General features: G+C 43.6%; 1 protein-coding gene across 4 annotated transcripts in view; it reads left to right on the forward strand.

Annotated features, from left to right (window-relative positions):
- The window catches only part of LOC129696097 (protein unc-13 homolog B-like), a 411,098-nt gene that overhangs the window by 337,371 nt on the left and 54,237 nt on the right, over positions 1-19,490 (forward strand). For all 4 annotated transcript variants that reach the window (XM_055633576.1, XM_055633551.1, XM_055633558.1 and 1 more), the window contains 7 exons: positions 2,604-2,730; positions 4,052-4,148; positions 7,458-7,601; positions 8,496-8,573; positions 14,455-14,532; positions 17,523-17,611; positions 18,620-18,772. In XM_055633576.1, the coding sequence (XP_055489551.1) occupies positions 2,604-2,730; positions 4,052-4,148; positions 7,458-7,601; positions 8,496-8,573; positions 14,455-14,532; positions 17,523-17,611; positions 18,620-18,772 (766 nt within the window). The remainder of the gene's footprint in view (positions 1-2,603; positions 2,731-4,051; positions 4,149-7,457; positions 7,602-8,495; positions 8,574-14,454; positions 14,533-17,522; positions 17,612-18,619; positions 18,773-19,490) is intronic.

The following is a 19,490-nucleotide window of genomic DNA, read 5'->3' on the forward strand; positions in this document are numbered from 1 at the left end:
CCTAAAATGGCCGTGGGACTTATCATCGCCCGCCTGGGGCTTGGACATCGGGAGAGACATGGAGATCAGGGGAGAGAAAAGACTTTGCCTTCCATCACAGTGGGTTCACTGTGATGGATGTTTGTGTGAATTAAATTGTGTGTATGTCTAGGAAATTGTCTTTGTTTTTATGGCTGTGGAAACGGAATTTCGTTTGAGCCTCACTGAGGCTCAAATGACAATAAATGGTATTGTATTGTATTGTATCGAGGCAGTACCGATTTTTAAAATGGCAACCTATTTTTAGTCGCAGCCGGTTTTGAATTTTTTGAAATAATCACCGGAGCATAGAAGAAGCGTAAACCGCTTTCGACCATTAGGGAGACTGACAAAAACCTCCGGGAACCGCATGGAAACCTTGGGTGAGGCGCAAAGTCTCCAGATGTTTCCGTTCAGGTTTCCTAAGTGGGACAGGGGCATTAAGAGCAAAATGTTCAACTTTCTGTTTTCTGTTTATTAATGAAAATAACCCATCCTCCTATTTGCCTGACAAATGAGTGTAATAAAGAACCTTTCTAAACTCAGGGATTAATTTTATTACCCATTGCCTGGTTTACATAATTTTGTGTTTATCTTTACTCAAGCTATTTCTTGTAGCCTAAACACCACCCAAATCTATCTATGGCCCATCTTAACATGACCTCTAAGTTAGCTTCACTATGTTGGCCTCCGTTTGCATCATGCTTTCCACTAAATGCACTCTTCAGTTATACATATTACACACCTACACTGCTCCGCCATTTCCTTTGTCAGATATAAACATAGAAGAGCCGAATGGCCTACTCCTGCACCTATTTTTCTATGTTTCTATGAATTATTCAATTTCAGGTAACTAATACACAAACATCCCTCTCCTCCAGTTTTCCTATATTCACCTATGTTCTTTCCTCCAGCTACATAATCTTCAACTCTTCTGTCCTAATCTCACACTTTTTGTCTTTTTATCTCTGGCCTTTGTCCAACCATCTGCCAATCAACCCCTCCTCCCTCACCTTTATCCACCTATCACTTGCCAGACTTTGTCCACTCCCTCCTCTTTTCCAGTTTTTAAAATCTGCAACACGTAATTATAACATGCCTTAACAAAAAGTGTGTAGATTATTTTTCTACAATTAAGTATATGGGTTCTGAAGATAGTCACGAAATGCTGGAGTAACTCAGCGGGACAAGCAGCATCTCTGGAGAGAAGGAATGGGTGACGTTTTGGGTCGAGACCCTTCTTCAGAGATATTCAGGTTCTGAATACCTCTTACAGAACACCAGTTTCATGACCATAAAGGCTGGCAATTTGTATGTATTTGTAAATAATTTGGGGGTTTGATGCATTTACTCATTCCACTAAACACAAATTTTAGACATATGTTTGAGATAGGTGACGATACCTTTGGATTAAATTTCCAAAAAAATTTACACAGGTAAAGTGATCATTGGCACAAAGGTTATAGGTAGGAAAAATGATACGGTTCTGCATAGATAATATAAGGAGCTAGGCAAAACATTTAAGAGCAAAACCTCAAGGGCAGTAATCTATGGAATACGCCTAGTGCCACGTGCTAGTGAGGGTAGGAATAGGAAAATAGGACAGAAAAATGCATGGCTCAGGAGTTAATGCAGGGGACAAGATTTCAGATATTTGGATCATTGGTAACTCCTCTGGGGCAGATGTAACCTGTACGAGAGGGTTGAGTTGCATCTGAACTGGAGGGGGACCAATAACCTTGCAGGGAGGTTTGTCCATGCTCCTCTTGAGCGTTTAAACTAGAGGAGGAGAGGAAGGGGGCAGTGGATCCAGAGTAGAAGGTCAGAAATTGGAAAAAATGGCGTGGACCTAAGAGGATAGGATCATTAGGTCTCAAAGTGAGGCCATGCATGGAGAGATGAAATAATAAGTTGTAGCTCATGGGCTGAAGTATGTCAATTTCAATGCATGGAGTATTGTGGAGAAAGCAGAAGCACAGGGCCAGGATCGGTGCTTGAGACTATGTTGTTGTGGTCATTGCGGAAACGTGGTTGCGAGTGGGACATTCTGGCAGCTCGATGTTCCAGGGTTTCATTGTTTTAGAAGTGATAGAGAATGAGGGACTAGAGGTGGAAAAGTTGTGCTACTGATCAGAGAGACTGTTACGGCAGCATTCAGGGAGGACGTACAAGAGGCTTTGTTCACTGAGGCAATATGGGTAGAGGTTAGAAATAAGAAAGATGCAAGAACTATAATGGGATTCTATTGAACCCTCCCCCCAAAAACAAATAGCAAGTGAGATATGTAGTCCGATTACCAAATCACATATGATAATAATGACAATATTAGGGTGCCAGAAGGAAGGTAAGTTGTCCTTTCTTGCAAAATATTTGAAGTATGTTCCTCCATGGGCCTTGGCCATATAACACCTTAAATTTTGTGTACAGATGTCCTTACACAAGGAGAGAATGCTGTGACAGTTCATTCAATTGATTCTGGGTTAAAAACAGAAAATGTTAAAAGCATGTCAGGTATTGTCAATGGAAAGATAAACAGAAAGAATTAATGGTTCACCATTAACTATTTTAATATTTTTATTCATCAGAGCATGAGAAACACAGACTCTGCAAAAGTGCAGACTATATGAATTTGCACTTCAAAGTGAAATGGCTGTACAATGAATATGTTCGAGATCTTCCAGCAATCAAAGGGACCATACCTGAATATCCAGCGTAAGTATTAGGAACCAAGGCTGCTATGTTGCAAGCTTTGAAATGTTTCACAAGTTAAAGGACTTATATCATTAGACAAATCAGGGCTCTCACTTAACTTTTTTTCTCTGTTGTCAGCCGGGCAACCTAGGCAGCATTTTTAGGTTGCCAAATGACAGTTTAGGTGGTCATTTAAGACGGCTTGAATGACGTGTGCGATAATGTGCTCAGACGAAGTGCGTGGTTACCAGTCGGAATTATGGTCAATGAAGCATTCACATATTATTTCTGCTTCAAATAAAGTCACAAACTAAACATATTCACCAATCAAGACATGATATATACCACAATTACATGCAGCAAAATTATAATACAGTATCTCAACTCTTTTTACACGTTGCAATGAATGCAATTTCTATTATTTCTTTCCACTTCCAAACAAAAATGTGGTTGGATTATTCAGCATATGATCAACCTCGGTTAAACCAAGCACAGACTTGGTGATCACTTCGCACAACACCTCCACTCAGTTCACAATAACCAACCTGATCTCCCGTTGGCTCAGCACTTCAACTCCCCCTCCCATTCCGAATCCTCCTGTTTGTCCTGGGCCATCTCCATGGCCAGAGTGAGGCCCACCACAAATTGGACGAACAGCACCTCATATTTCGCTTGGGTAGTTTACACCCCAGCGGTATGAACATTGGCTTCTCCAATTTCAGATAGTCCTTGCTTTCTCCCTCCTTCCCCTCCCATTCCCAGCACTCCCACAGCCTCTTCCTTTCATTCCCCCCCCCCCCCCCCCCCCCCCGTCATCAGTCTGAAGAAGGCTCGAAAGTGAGGACATAGAAACACAGAAACATAGAAAATAGGTGCAGGAGTAGGCCATTTGGCCCTTCGAGCCTGCACTGCCATTCAATATGATCATGGCTGATCATCCAACTCAGTATCCTGTGCCTGCCTTCTCTCCTTACCCCCTGACAGCTTCAGCCACAAGGGCCACATCTAACTCCCTCTTAAATATAGCCAATTAACTGGGGAGGATGTGCAGGGGAGTATGTGCGAGCTATGGCAGTGCGCATGTGCAAGGCGGCCGGCCGTGCCGGTGGATGAGGAGAGGCCGGAAGGCGGAGACCCGGCGGACGGAGAGTGACAGAAAGGGGGGCCAAGCCGGGCAAAATGACACTGCTTTTAGGTTGCCCGGCGGGACTTTAGTTGGCCATTGGCAACCGGGCAACCGTTAATTTCGAGCCCTGCAAATGTGCATACACCACCTCAAAAAATCTAACTGCTTCCTTTATGTTTCTTCAAAGTTTATTTGATAAATTATATTTGGTTGCAGGTGGTTTGAACAATTTGCAATGCAGTGGTTGGATGAAAATGAAGAAGTTTCATTGGAATTTCTACACGGAGCTCTTGAGAGAGATAAAAAGGATGGGGTATGTATTCAGATGCCATACACTCTATCGTAATTTAGATTTGATTGTGAACAGCAGAAACTCGCATATGGGATCGGACCAATTTGCTGGTTTACAGAAAACAGAAGATAGTGTTCAGTTGGTGTTTTTTTCTGGTTTAGTTTATTGTCACGTGTACCAAAGTACAGTAAAAAGTGTTTTGTTGACAATGTGCAGTGAATAGTAGCCACATAGGATGGTGCTCGAATCCCAGGACTTTATCAAAATTACCTCGATGAAGCCATGGTTGTTGCCTTGCTGATGACATAAATAGGTAGGAAAATAAGTTGTGTGGGGGACATACACAGAACATTGAACATAGAATAGAACAACACAGGAACAGGCTCTTCGGCCCACTATGTCTGTGCTGAACAATGCCAAGTTAAACTAATCTTCTCTGCCATGTCCCTTCATTTCCTGCCTATCCAAAAGTTTCTTCAATGCCACCATCATATCTGGCTTGACCACCACTTCTAGATCTAAGCACCGGGGATCGTTCCAACCCAGCGACACGGGCGGGAGAAGTTGCGTTGCGGGAGCTCTGAAAAACGGTCTCCCACCCAGACCCGCAAGCTCCTGATATCACAGTCCACCAGGTCTGCAGCTGGAGCCTCCGAGCTCTGGGGTCGGGCCGCAGCAGTGATCCACCACTGCTCCCTACGCTCCGAGGCCGGTCAGTCCCACGGTGAGTAGTCCGCAGCTTCGTAGGCTCCGTGACTAGAGCCCCCAGGTCTTTCCGGCTGGAGCTAGGCCCCAAAGACAACGGAGACCCCGTGACTAGAGCCCCCAGGTCGTTCCACGGTGCTAGGCCCCAAAGACAACGGAGACCCGACAGGGAAAAGGTCGGGTCTCCCATGCAGGGAAGAGATTTCCCCCTCCCGCCACCCACATATACACAGTTAAAAACAGTATAAAAAATACGACAACTCCATTTAACTAGACAAAAAAAAAAGACAGACAGGCAGTAGGGGCCGCTGCAACAGTGAGTCGCGCCGCCACTCCTAGATTAATCGAGTCAAATAGACAATTTAATAAAATGTTTTCCTTTCAACGTGGGTTACAGCAAATTGTGAAAGAATAGCCTTGAAATCAGTCCCTCTTTTGTAATTATTTTCTTTCACAAATTATATTCCAATGAGAATCATACTAATTATACAGACTGAATTTTGAAATTACCACTACTCCTGAAAATAAAGCATTGGGCAATGTTCTAGTGCATTTAAGTAAATGTAAAATTGTCATAATTAATAATCAACTCTTCAATTGTAGAAAAAAAAATCCCTTTAATCGCCCAAACAATGAACAAAAATCCAATTTAGGTCAAATAAATGTACAGGCATTCTAAGCAAGAAATATGTAATTACTGTGTTTGCAAATACATGGCTTCCATTCTCTTTTTTGTTTAATTATATTTTTATTAGAAGTACAGTAAATTACAGTAATACACATCACATATATCTTATTACATTTGTTGTACCACTTTGTTTTTCGAGCTTTAAAAAAGGTAGAAATAAAAGAAGTAAGGAAAGTGAGCAAGAATCGTGAAGGTGCAGGAAAGTGTTGGGAAAAGAAAGCCCCTTAGGGAAGAAGTTAGAGAAGGAAGTAAAGAAAGGAAATAGACCCTAGAAAGAAAAGACAAAAAAGGAAAAACAATCGCTCTATTATAACACAAAACTCCGCAAAAAAGGATATACCAACCGTGTTTTTATTTTTTATTTTATACCCCCCGTTATCAGATCCTGGTACCATTTATATTTTAAATTACTATTGCACCTTATGCTTGTAATAGTTCCATAAATGCAGACCACGTCTTTTGGAAGTGGTCTGCTTTGCCTGCTTGGAGGAGTCTCATCTCTTCCACGTGTAGTGTTTCGAACATGTTTGAAATCCACATTTTTATTGTTGGTATTGGAGCATTTTTCCAAAGGTATAAGCTTTTTTCCCATTATTAGCCCGTAATTAAGTAAGTTCTTTTGAAACACGTTTAGTTCGGGGTTACCTTCCGATATTCCAAAAATGATCCATTCTGCTTTTGGTACAAGTTTTATTTTAATTAATTTTGTGAAGATTTCAAATATTTCGTTCCAGAATCTTTGGAATTTTATACAAAAAACAAAAGACATTTTAGTTTTTGAATAGTATAGTCTATGTAATGTTTTATATTGAATTAGAGTATGTCGTACGTTGATCGAGCATTTATTCACATATAGTAAGTGTTTATCCCAGCTCTCTTTTGAAATTTTTATAGCTAGTTCTTGTACCCAGTCTCTTCTAATACCATCGGTTGTAGGTATTTCTATATTTAAAATAATGTTGTATAAGTATGATATTAGATTTGCTGATTCAGCCTTTGTCTTCATGGCTTCATCCAGTAAGTTTGGGGGCATGTTATGATAGTCTTTTGTGTATTTTTTCAGATAGTCACGGATTTGAAGATATTTAAAATATTGATTATTTTTCAAATTATATTTCAGTTGTAATTGTTGAAATGATAATAATTTTCCTAATTCATACAAGTCTCAGAGTGCTTTGATTCCCATTCTTTCCCATTGTGTAAATGACTTATCTATAATTGAAAGTTTAAACGACGGGTTATTGACTATTGGCATTAAAAGAGATAGATTTCTTAATTTTAGATTCTGTTTTATTTGTTTCCAAGTTCTAATTGTGCTATGTATCATTGGATTTTTATTATAATTTTTGTTATTCAGATTCATTGGTGAGAGGAGAGTCGCTCCTGTATTACACGGAGAGCAGTCCTCTCTCTCCATTACAATCCAGTCCACCTGCTGGGCAGAGTTGTCCAGCAGGTGAATCATATTTTTAATAGTTACTGCCCAATTATAGTACATAAAGTTAGGGAGCGCTAGACCACCAATCTCTTTTGGTTTACTTAGGTGTGCTCTTTATATTCTGTGGGATTTAAAATCCCATATAAAATGTGTAATGTCTGAGTAGTTTTTTGAAAAACTTTTTTGGAAGATATATTGGTATTGATTGAAATAAATATAGGATTTGTGGTAAAAAGATCATTTTTTAAGCATTTATTCGACCTATTTAAAGACATCGGGAGCGTTTTCCAGAATTTGATTAGATTATTTAGTTTCTTAAGTAAGGGGCTATAATTGGCATTAAACATAGCGTGATAGTTTCTAGTGATTTCAATTCCTAAATATTTTAATTTTTCTGTGGCTACTTTAAAATGGCTTCCATTCTCAAGGCTTGATTTGCTTTATTGCACAACTGTAAATGCTTTGACATTTTTAACTGAATTTACCTTTTGTACATCAGTTCCAGCAAACGTCTGAGCATGCTTTATTCTCCTGCTCGGTGGTAGATGTTTTCACACAATTAAATCAGAGCTTTGAGATTATTAAGAAACTCGAGTGTCCTGACCCGGTGATTGTTGCTCATTATATGAGAAGGTTTGCAAAGGTATGGACATATTTTTCAATGCATTTTTGCCTTGTAGTTTTGTTTTATTGGACCATACACTAAAACATTGTAGAAAAATATATTTCACTTTTTATTATAGTAATTAGTGATTCGTATAATATTTCTGAAAATGTTTAGTGCTGAGAACTCATCATTCTTTTGGTCCTGGAGCTTGTATGAGATGCGCTTCTTTAAGTCATTACCATTTAAATTAAAAAATATTGTAGATAAATCTGCACTAATATCACTTGCAAATATCGAGACACTGTTCGCTAGTAAGCCATTGATTCCATGCTACTCAAATTGTTTTCATTCCCACTTATCTCGGATAGATTGGGTAATGAGTGTATTGGAATGCAGCACATTGCTCTCGCAACTGACCCACTTTACCGTGCATTTTGAGCAGATGATGGCACCACCACCTGCTCCCCCCATCCCACCACAACAAAGGACTTTGTTCATTTCCAAAATTATTCAAGGCACCACTGAAGCCCATTTGCAATTTTAAGTTGCTGTATGAGTGGAGGAACCATTGAGGCTTACTTCTCGGACCACCCTGGTTAGAAGTTAGAACTATGTTTAAAATCAAAACACAACTGGTTGCAGTGTTTTTCTTTTAAATGGATAATTCATTTGTTCCATTGTTTCTGATATAATTAATAATTCATGCCACACACACTTTACAGAAAATCTATCTGATGATGCTAATATATCAAAATAAAATAACATTTTGCAAATCTACTTTTGAAGTATATATATTTTTCAAATTGATTTTTCTGTAATTTTGGCCCAGCAAAAATCAAATTGTCGCATGTATTTACCGACAGATTGTGCTTATGTTTATCAGTAGTTGCAGAACAAAACAGAGTTCATGTGTGCTTGTTCTCTCTACAGACCATCAGCAAAGTTCTACAGCAATATGCAGACATCCTTCTGAAGAACTTTAAGTCCTACTGTTCCAAGGAGATGTTGGTAAAGATATTTTCTTTACTCTAATGCGTATAGTTTCAGATTTAACACTTACAGCAGCAACTCAGTTTTCATTGCAAAGCCTTTATGAAATTTAAGCAAAACACAGTGCTGGAGTAACTCAGCAGGTCAGGCAGCCTCTGTGGAGGGAATGGATTATATGTCCGACCTACTGGGCACCGCCGCCGGACCGGGGCTCCCCAACATGGCCGCCGGAATCGAACTGCCAGGCACCGCCGCCGGACCGGGGCTCCCCAACATCGCCGCCGGACCCGACCTACCGGGCATCGCCGCCGGACTGGGGCTCCCCAACATGGCTGCCGCATCGCACCCGACTCATCTCGCCGCCCCATCGCCGACTATTCACCCACCGGGACCTCCCACGCATCGCCCGCGGACCACGACTCAACTGCCACTGGACTCCGACCATCGGGTCCGGTGACCCGCGCCACTCTACCCCCCCTCCAGCAACCCACAGCCGTTGCCCTACCTGGAGCCTGGACTCTGCACTGGACCTGAAGCCTCCACGCTGCTCACTCCCACTCTCCTGGGCTTAACTCCACTGGGTCCTAGTGCCCGTCTGCCCAGCCTTGCTAACCTCAGTGGCTGTTCCACTGACCCTCCCTCTTCCCCCTCCAACCATGTCACCCCCGCTCTTCCCCACCCACATTACAGCCCTCTCACCCCCCCCCCCCAGTCCACCCACCTGCCTTCCTCTGGCCCCAACTCCATCCCTGCCGGGTGTTCACCCATCCCCCTCCCGACCTCCCCCTCTCCCACACCGAACAGTCTGTCCTCAGCAGAGGTATTACCTTTGTCCCCCTCCATCCCCATCTCAATGAGTTCCGCGCCCACCATGACTTGGAGCGCTTCTACCGTCGCCTCAGCCTCACAGCGCACTTCCATGGGAAGGAGTCCTCGCCCCCCAATTATGACACTTTTTCCCGTCTCCAACGCACCCTGTCCTTGTGGAACCCCTCTCGTAACGTCCCGGCTCTGGAACTCTTTATCCAGAACTGCCGTCGCGACATCAACCGCCTCAACTTCTCCACTCCCCTGTCTCACTCCAATCTCTCCCCCCCTGAACTGCCATTGAATCACTCCGCAAAAACCCAGATTGGGTTATCAAACCAGCCGACAAGGGAGGTGCCGTGGTAGTCTGGCGCGTCGATCTCTACAAAGCTGAGGCCATGCGCCAATTCTCGGACACCTTCTCCTACTTACCCTTGGACCATGACCCCACTGACGAGCACCAGGCCACCATATCTAGCACCATAACCGACTTCATCAATTCCCACGCCCTGCCCGGCCAAGCTTCCAACCTCATCGTTCCCCAGCCCCGCATGGCCCGTTTTTACCTTCTCCCCAAAATCCAACCCGACAAACCCGGCTCTCCCGGCAGACCCATTGTCTCTGAACAATCCCTGTTCAATACGTACCAGGGCCCCATCCCGACCTCTACCTCTGTTACATTGACGACTGCTTTGGGGCCACCTCCTGCACCCACGCACAACTGACTGACTTCATCCACTTCATCACCAACTTCCATCCGGCACTCCAATACACCTGGACCATTTCCGACACATCCCTACCATTCCTTGACCTCACCATCTCCATCGCAGGGGACAGACTTCTGACCGACATACACTACAAACCAACTGACTCACATGGCTACCTGGACTACACGTCTTCCCACCCTGCCCCCTGTAAAGACTCCATCCCAATTCCTCCGCCTACGCCGCATCTGTTCCCAGGATGCGACGTTCCACACCAGGGCATCGGAAATGTCCTCATTCTTCAGGGAACAGGGATTCCCCTCCGCCACCATAAATGAGGCACGCACCAGGGTCTCATCCATACCCCGCAACACTACTCTCTCTCCCCATCCCCGCACCCGCAACAAGGGCAGAGTCCCCCTAGTCCTCACCTTTCACCCCACCAGCCAGCAAATACAACACATAAACCTCCGCCATTTCCGCCACCTCCAACGTGACCCTACAACTCGCCACATCTTCCCATCTACCCCTATGTCTGCCTTCCGCAAAGACCGCTCCCTCCGCAACTCCCTTGTCAATTCTTCCCTTCCCTCCCGTACCACCCCCTCCCCGGGCACTTTCCGTTGCAACCGCAAGAAATGCAACACCTGTCCCTTCACCTCCCCCCTTGACTTCATTCAAGGACCCAAGCATTCAAGGACCCAAGCACCTCCGCTCAGTCCGTAATAATCTACCTGAACTCCCGGTGGCTCAGCACTTCAACTCCCCCTCCCATTCCCAATCCGTCCTCTCTGTCCTGGGTCTCCTCCATTGCCAGAGTGAGCAACACCGGAAATTGGAGGAACAGCACCTCATATTCCGCCTGGGTTGCTTGCGTCCGGATGGCATGAACGTTGAATTCTCCCAATTTTGCTAGCCCTTGCTGTCTCCTCCCCCCCTTCCTTAACCCTCGAGCTGTCTCCTCCCATCCCCCCGCCCTCGGGCTCCTCCTCCTCCCTTTTTCCTTCCTTCTCCCCCCCACCCCCCATCAGTCTGAAGAAGGGTTTTGGCCCGAAACGTCGCCTATTTCCTTCGCTTGATAGATGCTGCTGCACCCACTGAGTTTCTCCAGCATTTTTGTGTACCTTGGATTATATGTCAGTTTGCATTTTGTCCCTTTCTCAGACTGATTGTAGTATGGGGGGGGGGGGGGGCAGAAAGCTGGAAAAGAGCTGGGTTGGCTTGTGATATGTGTATACAGATGAGGGGGGGGGGGGGGTTAGATTGGCAGATTAGTATGGGTGGAGTAAGTGACAAACTTGAGATAAAAGGGAGACAAAAGGGTGTCATATAGGTAGAGAAGAGGGGTTTAACAGGAAGAGAAACAAGGTGGGGGAGGGGGGTGGGTTGGAGAAAAAGGATAGTGGGAGAAATTGGTACATGTTGGGTAGGGAGGCACAATGCAATGTTTATGATGTAAGGATGTACACTACTCAAACAGTATGAAGGTACAATTTGTTTGTACCCGGCCTCTGCCCAGAATAGAAAGATTGGTATGGAAGTAGGAAGAGGAGTTTAGCAACCGTTAGCAAGCAGGCCTTTGTGCACCACCACCAAAATGATTGGTGAAGCAGTTGCCTAGTCTATACTTGGTCTCACCAATATATATATATGAAGCCACATTGAGGGCACCGAGTGCAGTAGATGAGGTTAGAGGAGGTGCATGTGAACCTCTGTCTCATCTGGAAGGGCTGTGGCGATCCCTGGATAGAAATGAGGAAGCGGATGTATGGACAGCTATTTCATCTGCGGTTGCAGGGTACCTGGGGAGGCGATGGTTTGGGTTGGAAGGAATGAGTGAACTAAGGAAATGCAGAGAGTGTGGTCTCTATGGAAGAGGGGATGGGAAGATGCGACGAGTCATGGGATCACATTGAAGGTGGCAGAAGTGTCGGAGAATGATGTGTTAGATGCAGAGGCTAATTGGGTAAAAGGTGTGGACCAGGGGGACTTCATCCTTGTTCCATCTGGGCAGAGTGGGAACGTGAGCAGAATTGCAGGACACAGAGGAGACACAAGTGAGGGATTCATTCACAACAGTAGGGGGTAATCACATTTACTGAAAAAAGAGGCCATCTTGGATGTCCTAGAAGAGAAAATCTCATCTTGGGAGCAGTTGCAGTGGAGATGTATGTTGAGAGTAAGGGATGGATGGCATCCTTGTAGGAGGCAGGGTAGAATGAGGTATTGTCAAGGTAACTGTGGGAGTCACTGGGTTTGTATTCTTCAATCCAATGTCCAATAGCCCCTCAACCCCCAATTATTTTGCACTAGCCAGCATTTGTTCTTCCAGGAAGCTGCTCAGAGAAATGGAAGCAAAGGACTGAATAGCCATCTTCATTCTGATTGTAGTGGGGTGAAAGCTGGATGGGAGGTGGAGGCAGGACATAGCCAGACAAGTGATAGGTGGACACAAATTGCTGGAGTAACTCAGCAGGACAGGCAGCATCTCCGGAGAGATGGAATTGGTGACATTTTGGGTCGAGGCGATTCTTCAGAAGGTTCAGAATAATGGTGTTGACCTGAAACATCACGCATTCCTTCTCTCCAGAGATGCTGCCTGTCCCGCTGAGTTACTCCAACATTTTCGGTTTAAAACAGCATCTGCATGCTGCTCATTCCTATCTAAGTGATAGGTGGATGCAGGTGAAGGGAGTTGACTGACAGTGTGTGGACAAAGAAAGGTTAAAAATGAAAAGGAGACAGAAAGCTGAGATAAGGAGAGAAGATGTGTGAAATGCAAGGCCAGAGGAAGGGGTGTAGAAGAAAGGGTATGAGGGAGGAAGAGGTAAGGGGGAGGGGGTTAAGGCTTAAAATTGGCTTAAGAACAGAAAACAGAGTTGAGATAAATGGTTGTTTTTCAGAATGGAGAATAGTAGATGGGGGTGTTCACAAATGGTCAGTGTTAGGAACACTGCATAGTAAATACATAGAAAGCATAGAAAAATAGGTGCAGGAGTAGGCCATTCAGCCCTTCGAGCCAGAACCACTATTCAATATGATCATAGCTGATCATCTAAAATCAGTATCCCCTTCCTGCTTTTTCCCCCATATCCCTTGATTCATTTCGCCCTAACAGCTAAATCTAACTCTCTTGAAAACGTTGTAATGCAAACATGCAACATAAAACATCACAATCTGCAAATGATATGAAGTGCAGGTCACAGCAAGGAAGATTGAAATAAAATGCAAGAAAACTTAGGATGGTGGATTAAATTTAAGATAAAAATGTGTGACTGATATACTTGTCAGAAAGAATGAGGAAAGACAATATGGACTAAATAGCACTGTGCTGAAGTGTATTTGAGCTAGGCTTTGCATAAATCTATTGTGCATAAATCTTTTGAAACTGGGAGGATAAGCTGAGAGAACAGATGGTGAAGCATCACTGTATCCTGTGCTTCTTGCATGGAATACATAGCAGGGAAATTATGATGAACCTTTATTAAATACATAGAGTATTGCACCCAATTCTCATGGGTGTAATCTCCTAATTTAAGAAGGGTGTGAAAGCTTTTGTGCGGGAGTGCAGAAATTATGTACTAAGGTCTGGAGAAGCTGGGGTCCTGAAACATCGAAAGTTGAGAAAATTGAGACATCCATGATTTATACAAGGTCTGGATAGGTAAACAGAAGGAAATTTATTCCAATAGCAGATGATTCCAGAACCAGGGACACATTCAGAATTCTGTAACGTTCTGACAACACATTGCACTCCGCCAGTAAGGATAGTAGAAATAAGTTCAATGAGGCACAATGAAACGGAAACAGTCCAGAGAAAAAGTTTCAACCTGAAACAAAAACTGCCCATTTCCCTCCACAGATCTATCTGATCCACCAAGTTCCTTCGGCAGTTTTTTTTTTTTAATTACAAAAGGGAATTGGATAAGTACCTGAGCAAAGTGCTACAGGCAAGGAGCACGAGATTGGGACTGACAGGATGGCTCCACAGGTGTCAGCATGAACTCTGACAAATAGACACCAATGTCATAATGATTCAGTGATTCTTGCAGCAAAGATTCATAGGTTGACAGACCTTGTATTCTAAATTTACATTTTTGTAATATAAAATAAAATGTGTATTTAAATTCATTCGTAACTTTCTGTTTTAACGTGTATTTTAACTTCATGTTGGATGAAGTTAAAATACATGTTAGTTCTGAACAGAACTAAGAAAATATTTGTTAATTCAGAGAGGGATGTCCAAAATTAGAATTCTATTTGCTCGTGAGAACTGATGCTGAATGTAGCTAGAGTAAATGTTATTGCATAAAAATGAATGTGGATTTGATATTTCTTGAAAGAAAGAGCCTGGATGTCATTGAACATATTTCCTTTCTCACCAACAGCCTTGCATTCTAATGAACAATGTACAGCAACTTCGAGTTCAGCTGGAAAAGATGTTTGAAGCAATGGGTGGGAAAGAGGTAAGAGACTGCATCTGAAGAGATTGGGTTTGCAGATTCAAACCTCAATTGTATTACAAATAATTTAAAGTCTCTCCTGAAGAATTTCTTTTTATGTCTCAGAATCCCAGAGCACAAAACCTTTTTTCCAAAAAAAATAGGAAATCCATCCTTAGCCACTATCTCTGCAGTTAGAATAAGAACTGAAAAGTTGGTTCATAAATTGTTTAACCATATACAGAAAATTTGAACACATTTTGAAATTTCAGTCAATGTCTTCAGCATAGTCATAGTGTGTCATGTGTGTAAAAACAGGCCCTTCGGCCCAACTTGCCCACACCGGCCAACAATGTCCCAACTACACTAGTCCCACTTGCCTGCACTTGGTCCATATCCCTCCAAACCTGTCCGATTAATGTACCTGTTTAACTGTTCCTTAAACGATGGGATAGTCCCAGCCTCAACTACCCCCTCTGGAAGCTTGTTCCATAAACCCACCACCCTTTGTGTGAAAAAATTACTCCACGGATTCTTATTAAATATTTTTCCCCTTCACCTTGAACCTATGTCCTCTGGTTCTCACTTCCCCTACTCTGGGCAAGAAACTTTGTGCATCTACCCGATCTATTCCTCTCATGATTTTGTACACTGCCATAATATAACCTCTCATCCTCCTGTGCTAAACCCTTTCAAGCTTGACAATACCTTTCCTATAACATGGTGCCCAGAACTGAACACAATATTCTAAATGTGGTCTCACAAACATCTTATACAACTGCAACATGACCTCCCAACTTCTATACTCAATACTTTCACTTTTGGCATGAAGGCTTTGACTAAAGTGCCAAAAGCCTTTTTGACCCCCTTATCTACCTGCTACTCGACTTTCAAGGAACCATGCACCTGTACTCCTAGATCCCTCTGCTCTACAACACTACCCAGAGGCCTACCATTTACTGTGTAGGTCCTGCCCTTGTTCGACATTCCAAAATGCAACACCTCACACTTCTCTGTATTAAATCATTGATGTAGATCACAAACACTAACGGGCCCAGCACTGAACCCAGAGACACACCACTAGTCACAGGCATCCAGTCCGAGAAGTAACCTTTCACCATTACCCTCTGCTTCCATGCAGTCTTTCACCGTGGTTATTTATTCAGCTATCTCTCCTTGGATCCCATGTGATATAACCTTCCTGAGCAGCCTACCATGTGGCACCTTGTCGAACGCCTTACTAAAGTCCATGTACACAATATCTACAGCTCTGCCCCCATCAATATTTTTGGTCACATCTCCAAAAAAATCAATCAGATTTGTGACACGACCTTGCACGTACAAAACTATCCCTAATCAGACTTAGCCCATCCAAATGCCTGTATAACCTATCTCTCAGAATACTCTCTAGTAACTTACCAACTACAGATGTTAAGTTCACCGGCCTATAGTTCCCCGCATTTTACCTGCAGCCCTTCTTGAAAAGAGGCACCACATTTGCCACCCTCCAGTCTTCCGGCACCTCTCCTGTATTTACGGACGACTCGTAAATTTCAACCAGGGCTCCTGCAATTTCCTCTCTAGTTTCCCACAATGTCCTCCGATATAACTGATCAGGCCCTGGAGATTTGTCTACCTTCATACACAACAGTACCTTCAGTACTTTGACGGTAACACTGACTGCTCTCAAGACATTTGACTGCCCCAAGTTCCTCCGTCCTGCTGTCTTTCTTCTCGGTAAATACAGAGGAGAAATACTCATTGAGGACCTTTCCCGTCTCCTGTGGCTCCACACAGAGGTGACCGCTTTGATTCCCAAGAGGTCCCACTCTCTCTCTAATTACCCTTTTCCCCCTTGTGTATATATATATATATATATCAAATCTTTTGGGTTTGTCCTTTATGCTTCCCACCAGAGCTATCTCCTGGCCCCTTTTTGCCCTTTCAATCGCCTTTTTCAGTTTACTCCTTAGTTCCCGAAACACCCCCAGGGATGCCCTTGATCGCAGCTGCCTATACCTGGCCCATGCATCCTTCTTGTTTTTGACCAACGCCTCAATTTCCCTCATCAGTCAAGCTTCCTTACGTTTGCCTGCTTTGCCCCTCACTCTAATGGGGACGTGCATATCCTGGGCTTTTGTCAGCACACTTTTAAAAACATGCCACTTGGTCGATGTTCCTTTCCCCTCAAATAACCTGCTCCAATCAACTTGAGCAAGACCCTCTCTCATACCCTCAAAGTTGGCCTTACCCCAGTTGAGCATTTTAACATTTAAGGACCCTCTCCATCCCTATCCATAACTATCTTAAACCTAATTGAACTCTGGTCACTGGTCCCAAAAGGCTCCTCCACAAACACTTCATTAACTTGGCCTTCCCATATTCCCCTCCCTCTCTACCCCCCCTCCCTCTCTACCACCCCCCCTCCCACTCTGCTCCCCCTTCCTCTCTGGCCCCCTCCCCTCTCTAACCCCCCCTCCCTCTCTACTCCCCTCCCTCTCTACCCTCCCTCCTACCCCTCTCCCTCTCAACCCCCTCCCTCTCTACCCCCTCCATATCCCTCTCTTATCCCTTCCTCCTTACTCTCTACCCCTCCCTCTCTACCCCCCCCCCCCCTCCTCTCTGCCCCCCCCCCCCCTCCCCCTCCCTTTCTGCCCCCCTCCTCCCTGCTCCCCCCCTCCCCCCTCCCCCCCTCTTCCACCCTCCCTCTCTGCCCCCTCCCTCCCTCACCCCCCCCCCTCTCCCCCCCCCCCCCTCCCCCCTCCCCCCCCCCCCCCCCCCCTCTACCCCCCCCCTTTTTCCTCCTCCCCCCCTCCCCCCGCCCCCCCCCCCCCCCCCCCGCCCCCCTTCCCCCCCCCCCCCCCCCCCCCCCCCCCACGACCCCCCCCGCCCCACCCCGTCCCCCCCCCCCCCCCGCCCCCCCCCGCAACCGCATTGAGGTGACGGGACCCAACGTGTCCCACTTGGTCTAGTACAACGTAAAATTTACATCAGATGTATCTTTGTAATTACAGCTAGATTCTGAGGCAGCGGAAACTTTGAAGGATCTCCAGGTGAAGCTAAACAATGTCCTAGATGATCTCAGTGATGTATTTGGTGTCAGGTGAGTAATAAAGGTCTCCTTTACCTATTTACTTTTAAAATGGCATTTGTTGTATAAAAATAAAATTTACTCAACAGATTTTACTCTAATATAATAAAAGACAATTTCCAAATGATTTGGGAATGGATGATTAAAATAATTGTTCAATTTGAATTGGCTTCTACTTATGTTTCTGATCTATTAGCTGACAATTAAAGCTGTGTGTTACATTTGACCTCAGTAACCCCATTAGCTTGAGAAAACTTAGATTTGCCAGAAAGTGAAAGCTGTTAGGTCAGGCCAGGATCAGTCAACTATATTGACGCTTGTAGTTGAGATTTTTCGATGATCTTTAGTGAGGTAATAATTAGCTCCCTTGAGTAGCTACCCAGTAGGAAGGCATTGGGCTGAACTGAGCTGAATTAAGCTTGTGCTTACCCATGTGCATGTGGAGAGCTGAACAATTTAAATACTTGCACCCATGAAGCATAACAAGGCCTCAATGGTGATTAGGCCCCAAACGTTTTAATTACTTAGGTACTTACAGGAACAATGACTTAAAACCTCACAATAAAGTAAAGAAAAATAAATAACCTCTCTTCTAATTTACTGGTTCTCGAACTGCTATTTCAAGGGAACAGTTTTGTCACGATCACTATAAGGATGGGTAGGGACATTCCCCAGCACATCTGGTCTGTGTGGCTGGACTCTGATGGTCCAGCGATTCTTGTTTGAGAAATGAACCATTATCAACCTCATCAAAGCTTTTTTTCAAATTCACATTGTTTCATCTCACATGACAACTATTCAAAGTTTATCATTCATAAATTTATCAGCATATAGTTAACAATATATAAAATATGTGCACACTATTGAGTTCTCTTTAACCAATATGAAGTGAGCATTGGCTTTAAGGATTCCAGCAGCTTTAAACCTGGAACATTAACATTAAACAGTTTATTTGTTTGAAATTATTTGTGAAATACTGTAGTTGCGGTTGCTGTGATTTTAACCTTTGCTGTAATGTAGTTTCCAGCCTCGTCTTGATGAGTGTGTAAAACAAATGGGAGATATCCTCAGCCAGGTCAAGGGTACTGGAAATGTTCCTGCTACTGCTCGTAATAGTGTAGCACAGGATGCAGATAATGTACTCGGACCATTAATGGATTTCTTGGATGGCAAGTAAGTATAAAAAAACATATTTGAGATGTAACAGAGTCTACAACTTGAACAATGCATAGTGCATATTTCTGCTTTTATTTTAGGAAATAGTTGTTTTGACATTCATTTTTATAAATACTATTATCTGTTGGGCTGTTATTGGGAAATTAACCTGATGTACAGTAAGTTCCTTCCACCAAGCTTCTTAATTCTATCCTTTCGTGTCTTAACGCAGTTGTTTTCGTTTCTTAAGATTATGGTGGCTGCTTATTGCATTATTAAGTGTGATGTATTTCTTCCTTAAAATTTAAATTTGAGTAAGAGATGACCATTGATCTTGTTCATTCCGATAGACAGTTGTTCATTCTGCATTTCAGCATCTTTCCCCAATTTGTAATCTTCCTTTTGGGAGTTGATTAACTACAAGCAATGCCTATAATATAATTCTTCAGTAGCTTCCGTTGTTGGAAGGTAATTGACCAAATATATCAAGGAATTATTATTCAGTTTATATAGTAGTATTTCAAAGATTAAATTCCCTTAGAACCAAAAATGCTAATAATCAAATACACAGGATTACTGTTTCAGACCTTTTTTTTCTCAGGGAACTGGGAATCCCTGAGAAAATCCAATTTAGACAATGCATTTCCTTTTTTTTTAAAAAAGCGGCAACAATTATTCGGGATTTGTTTCATCTCTTTGAGAGCACGAATGACCATCTCTTGAATTACCCCATACC

This window comes from Leucoraja erinacea, chromosome 1 (assembly GCF_028641065.1).
Source record: "Leucoraja erinacea ecotype New England chromosome 1, Leri_hhj_1, whole genome shotgun sequence".
NCBI classification, from domain to species: Eukaryota; Metazoa; Chordata; class Chondrichthyes; order Rajiformes; family Rajidae; genus Leucoraja; species Leucoraja erinaceus.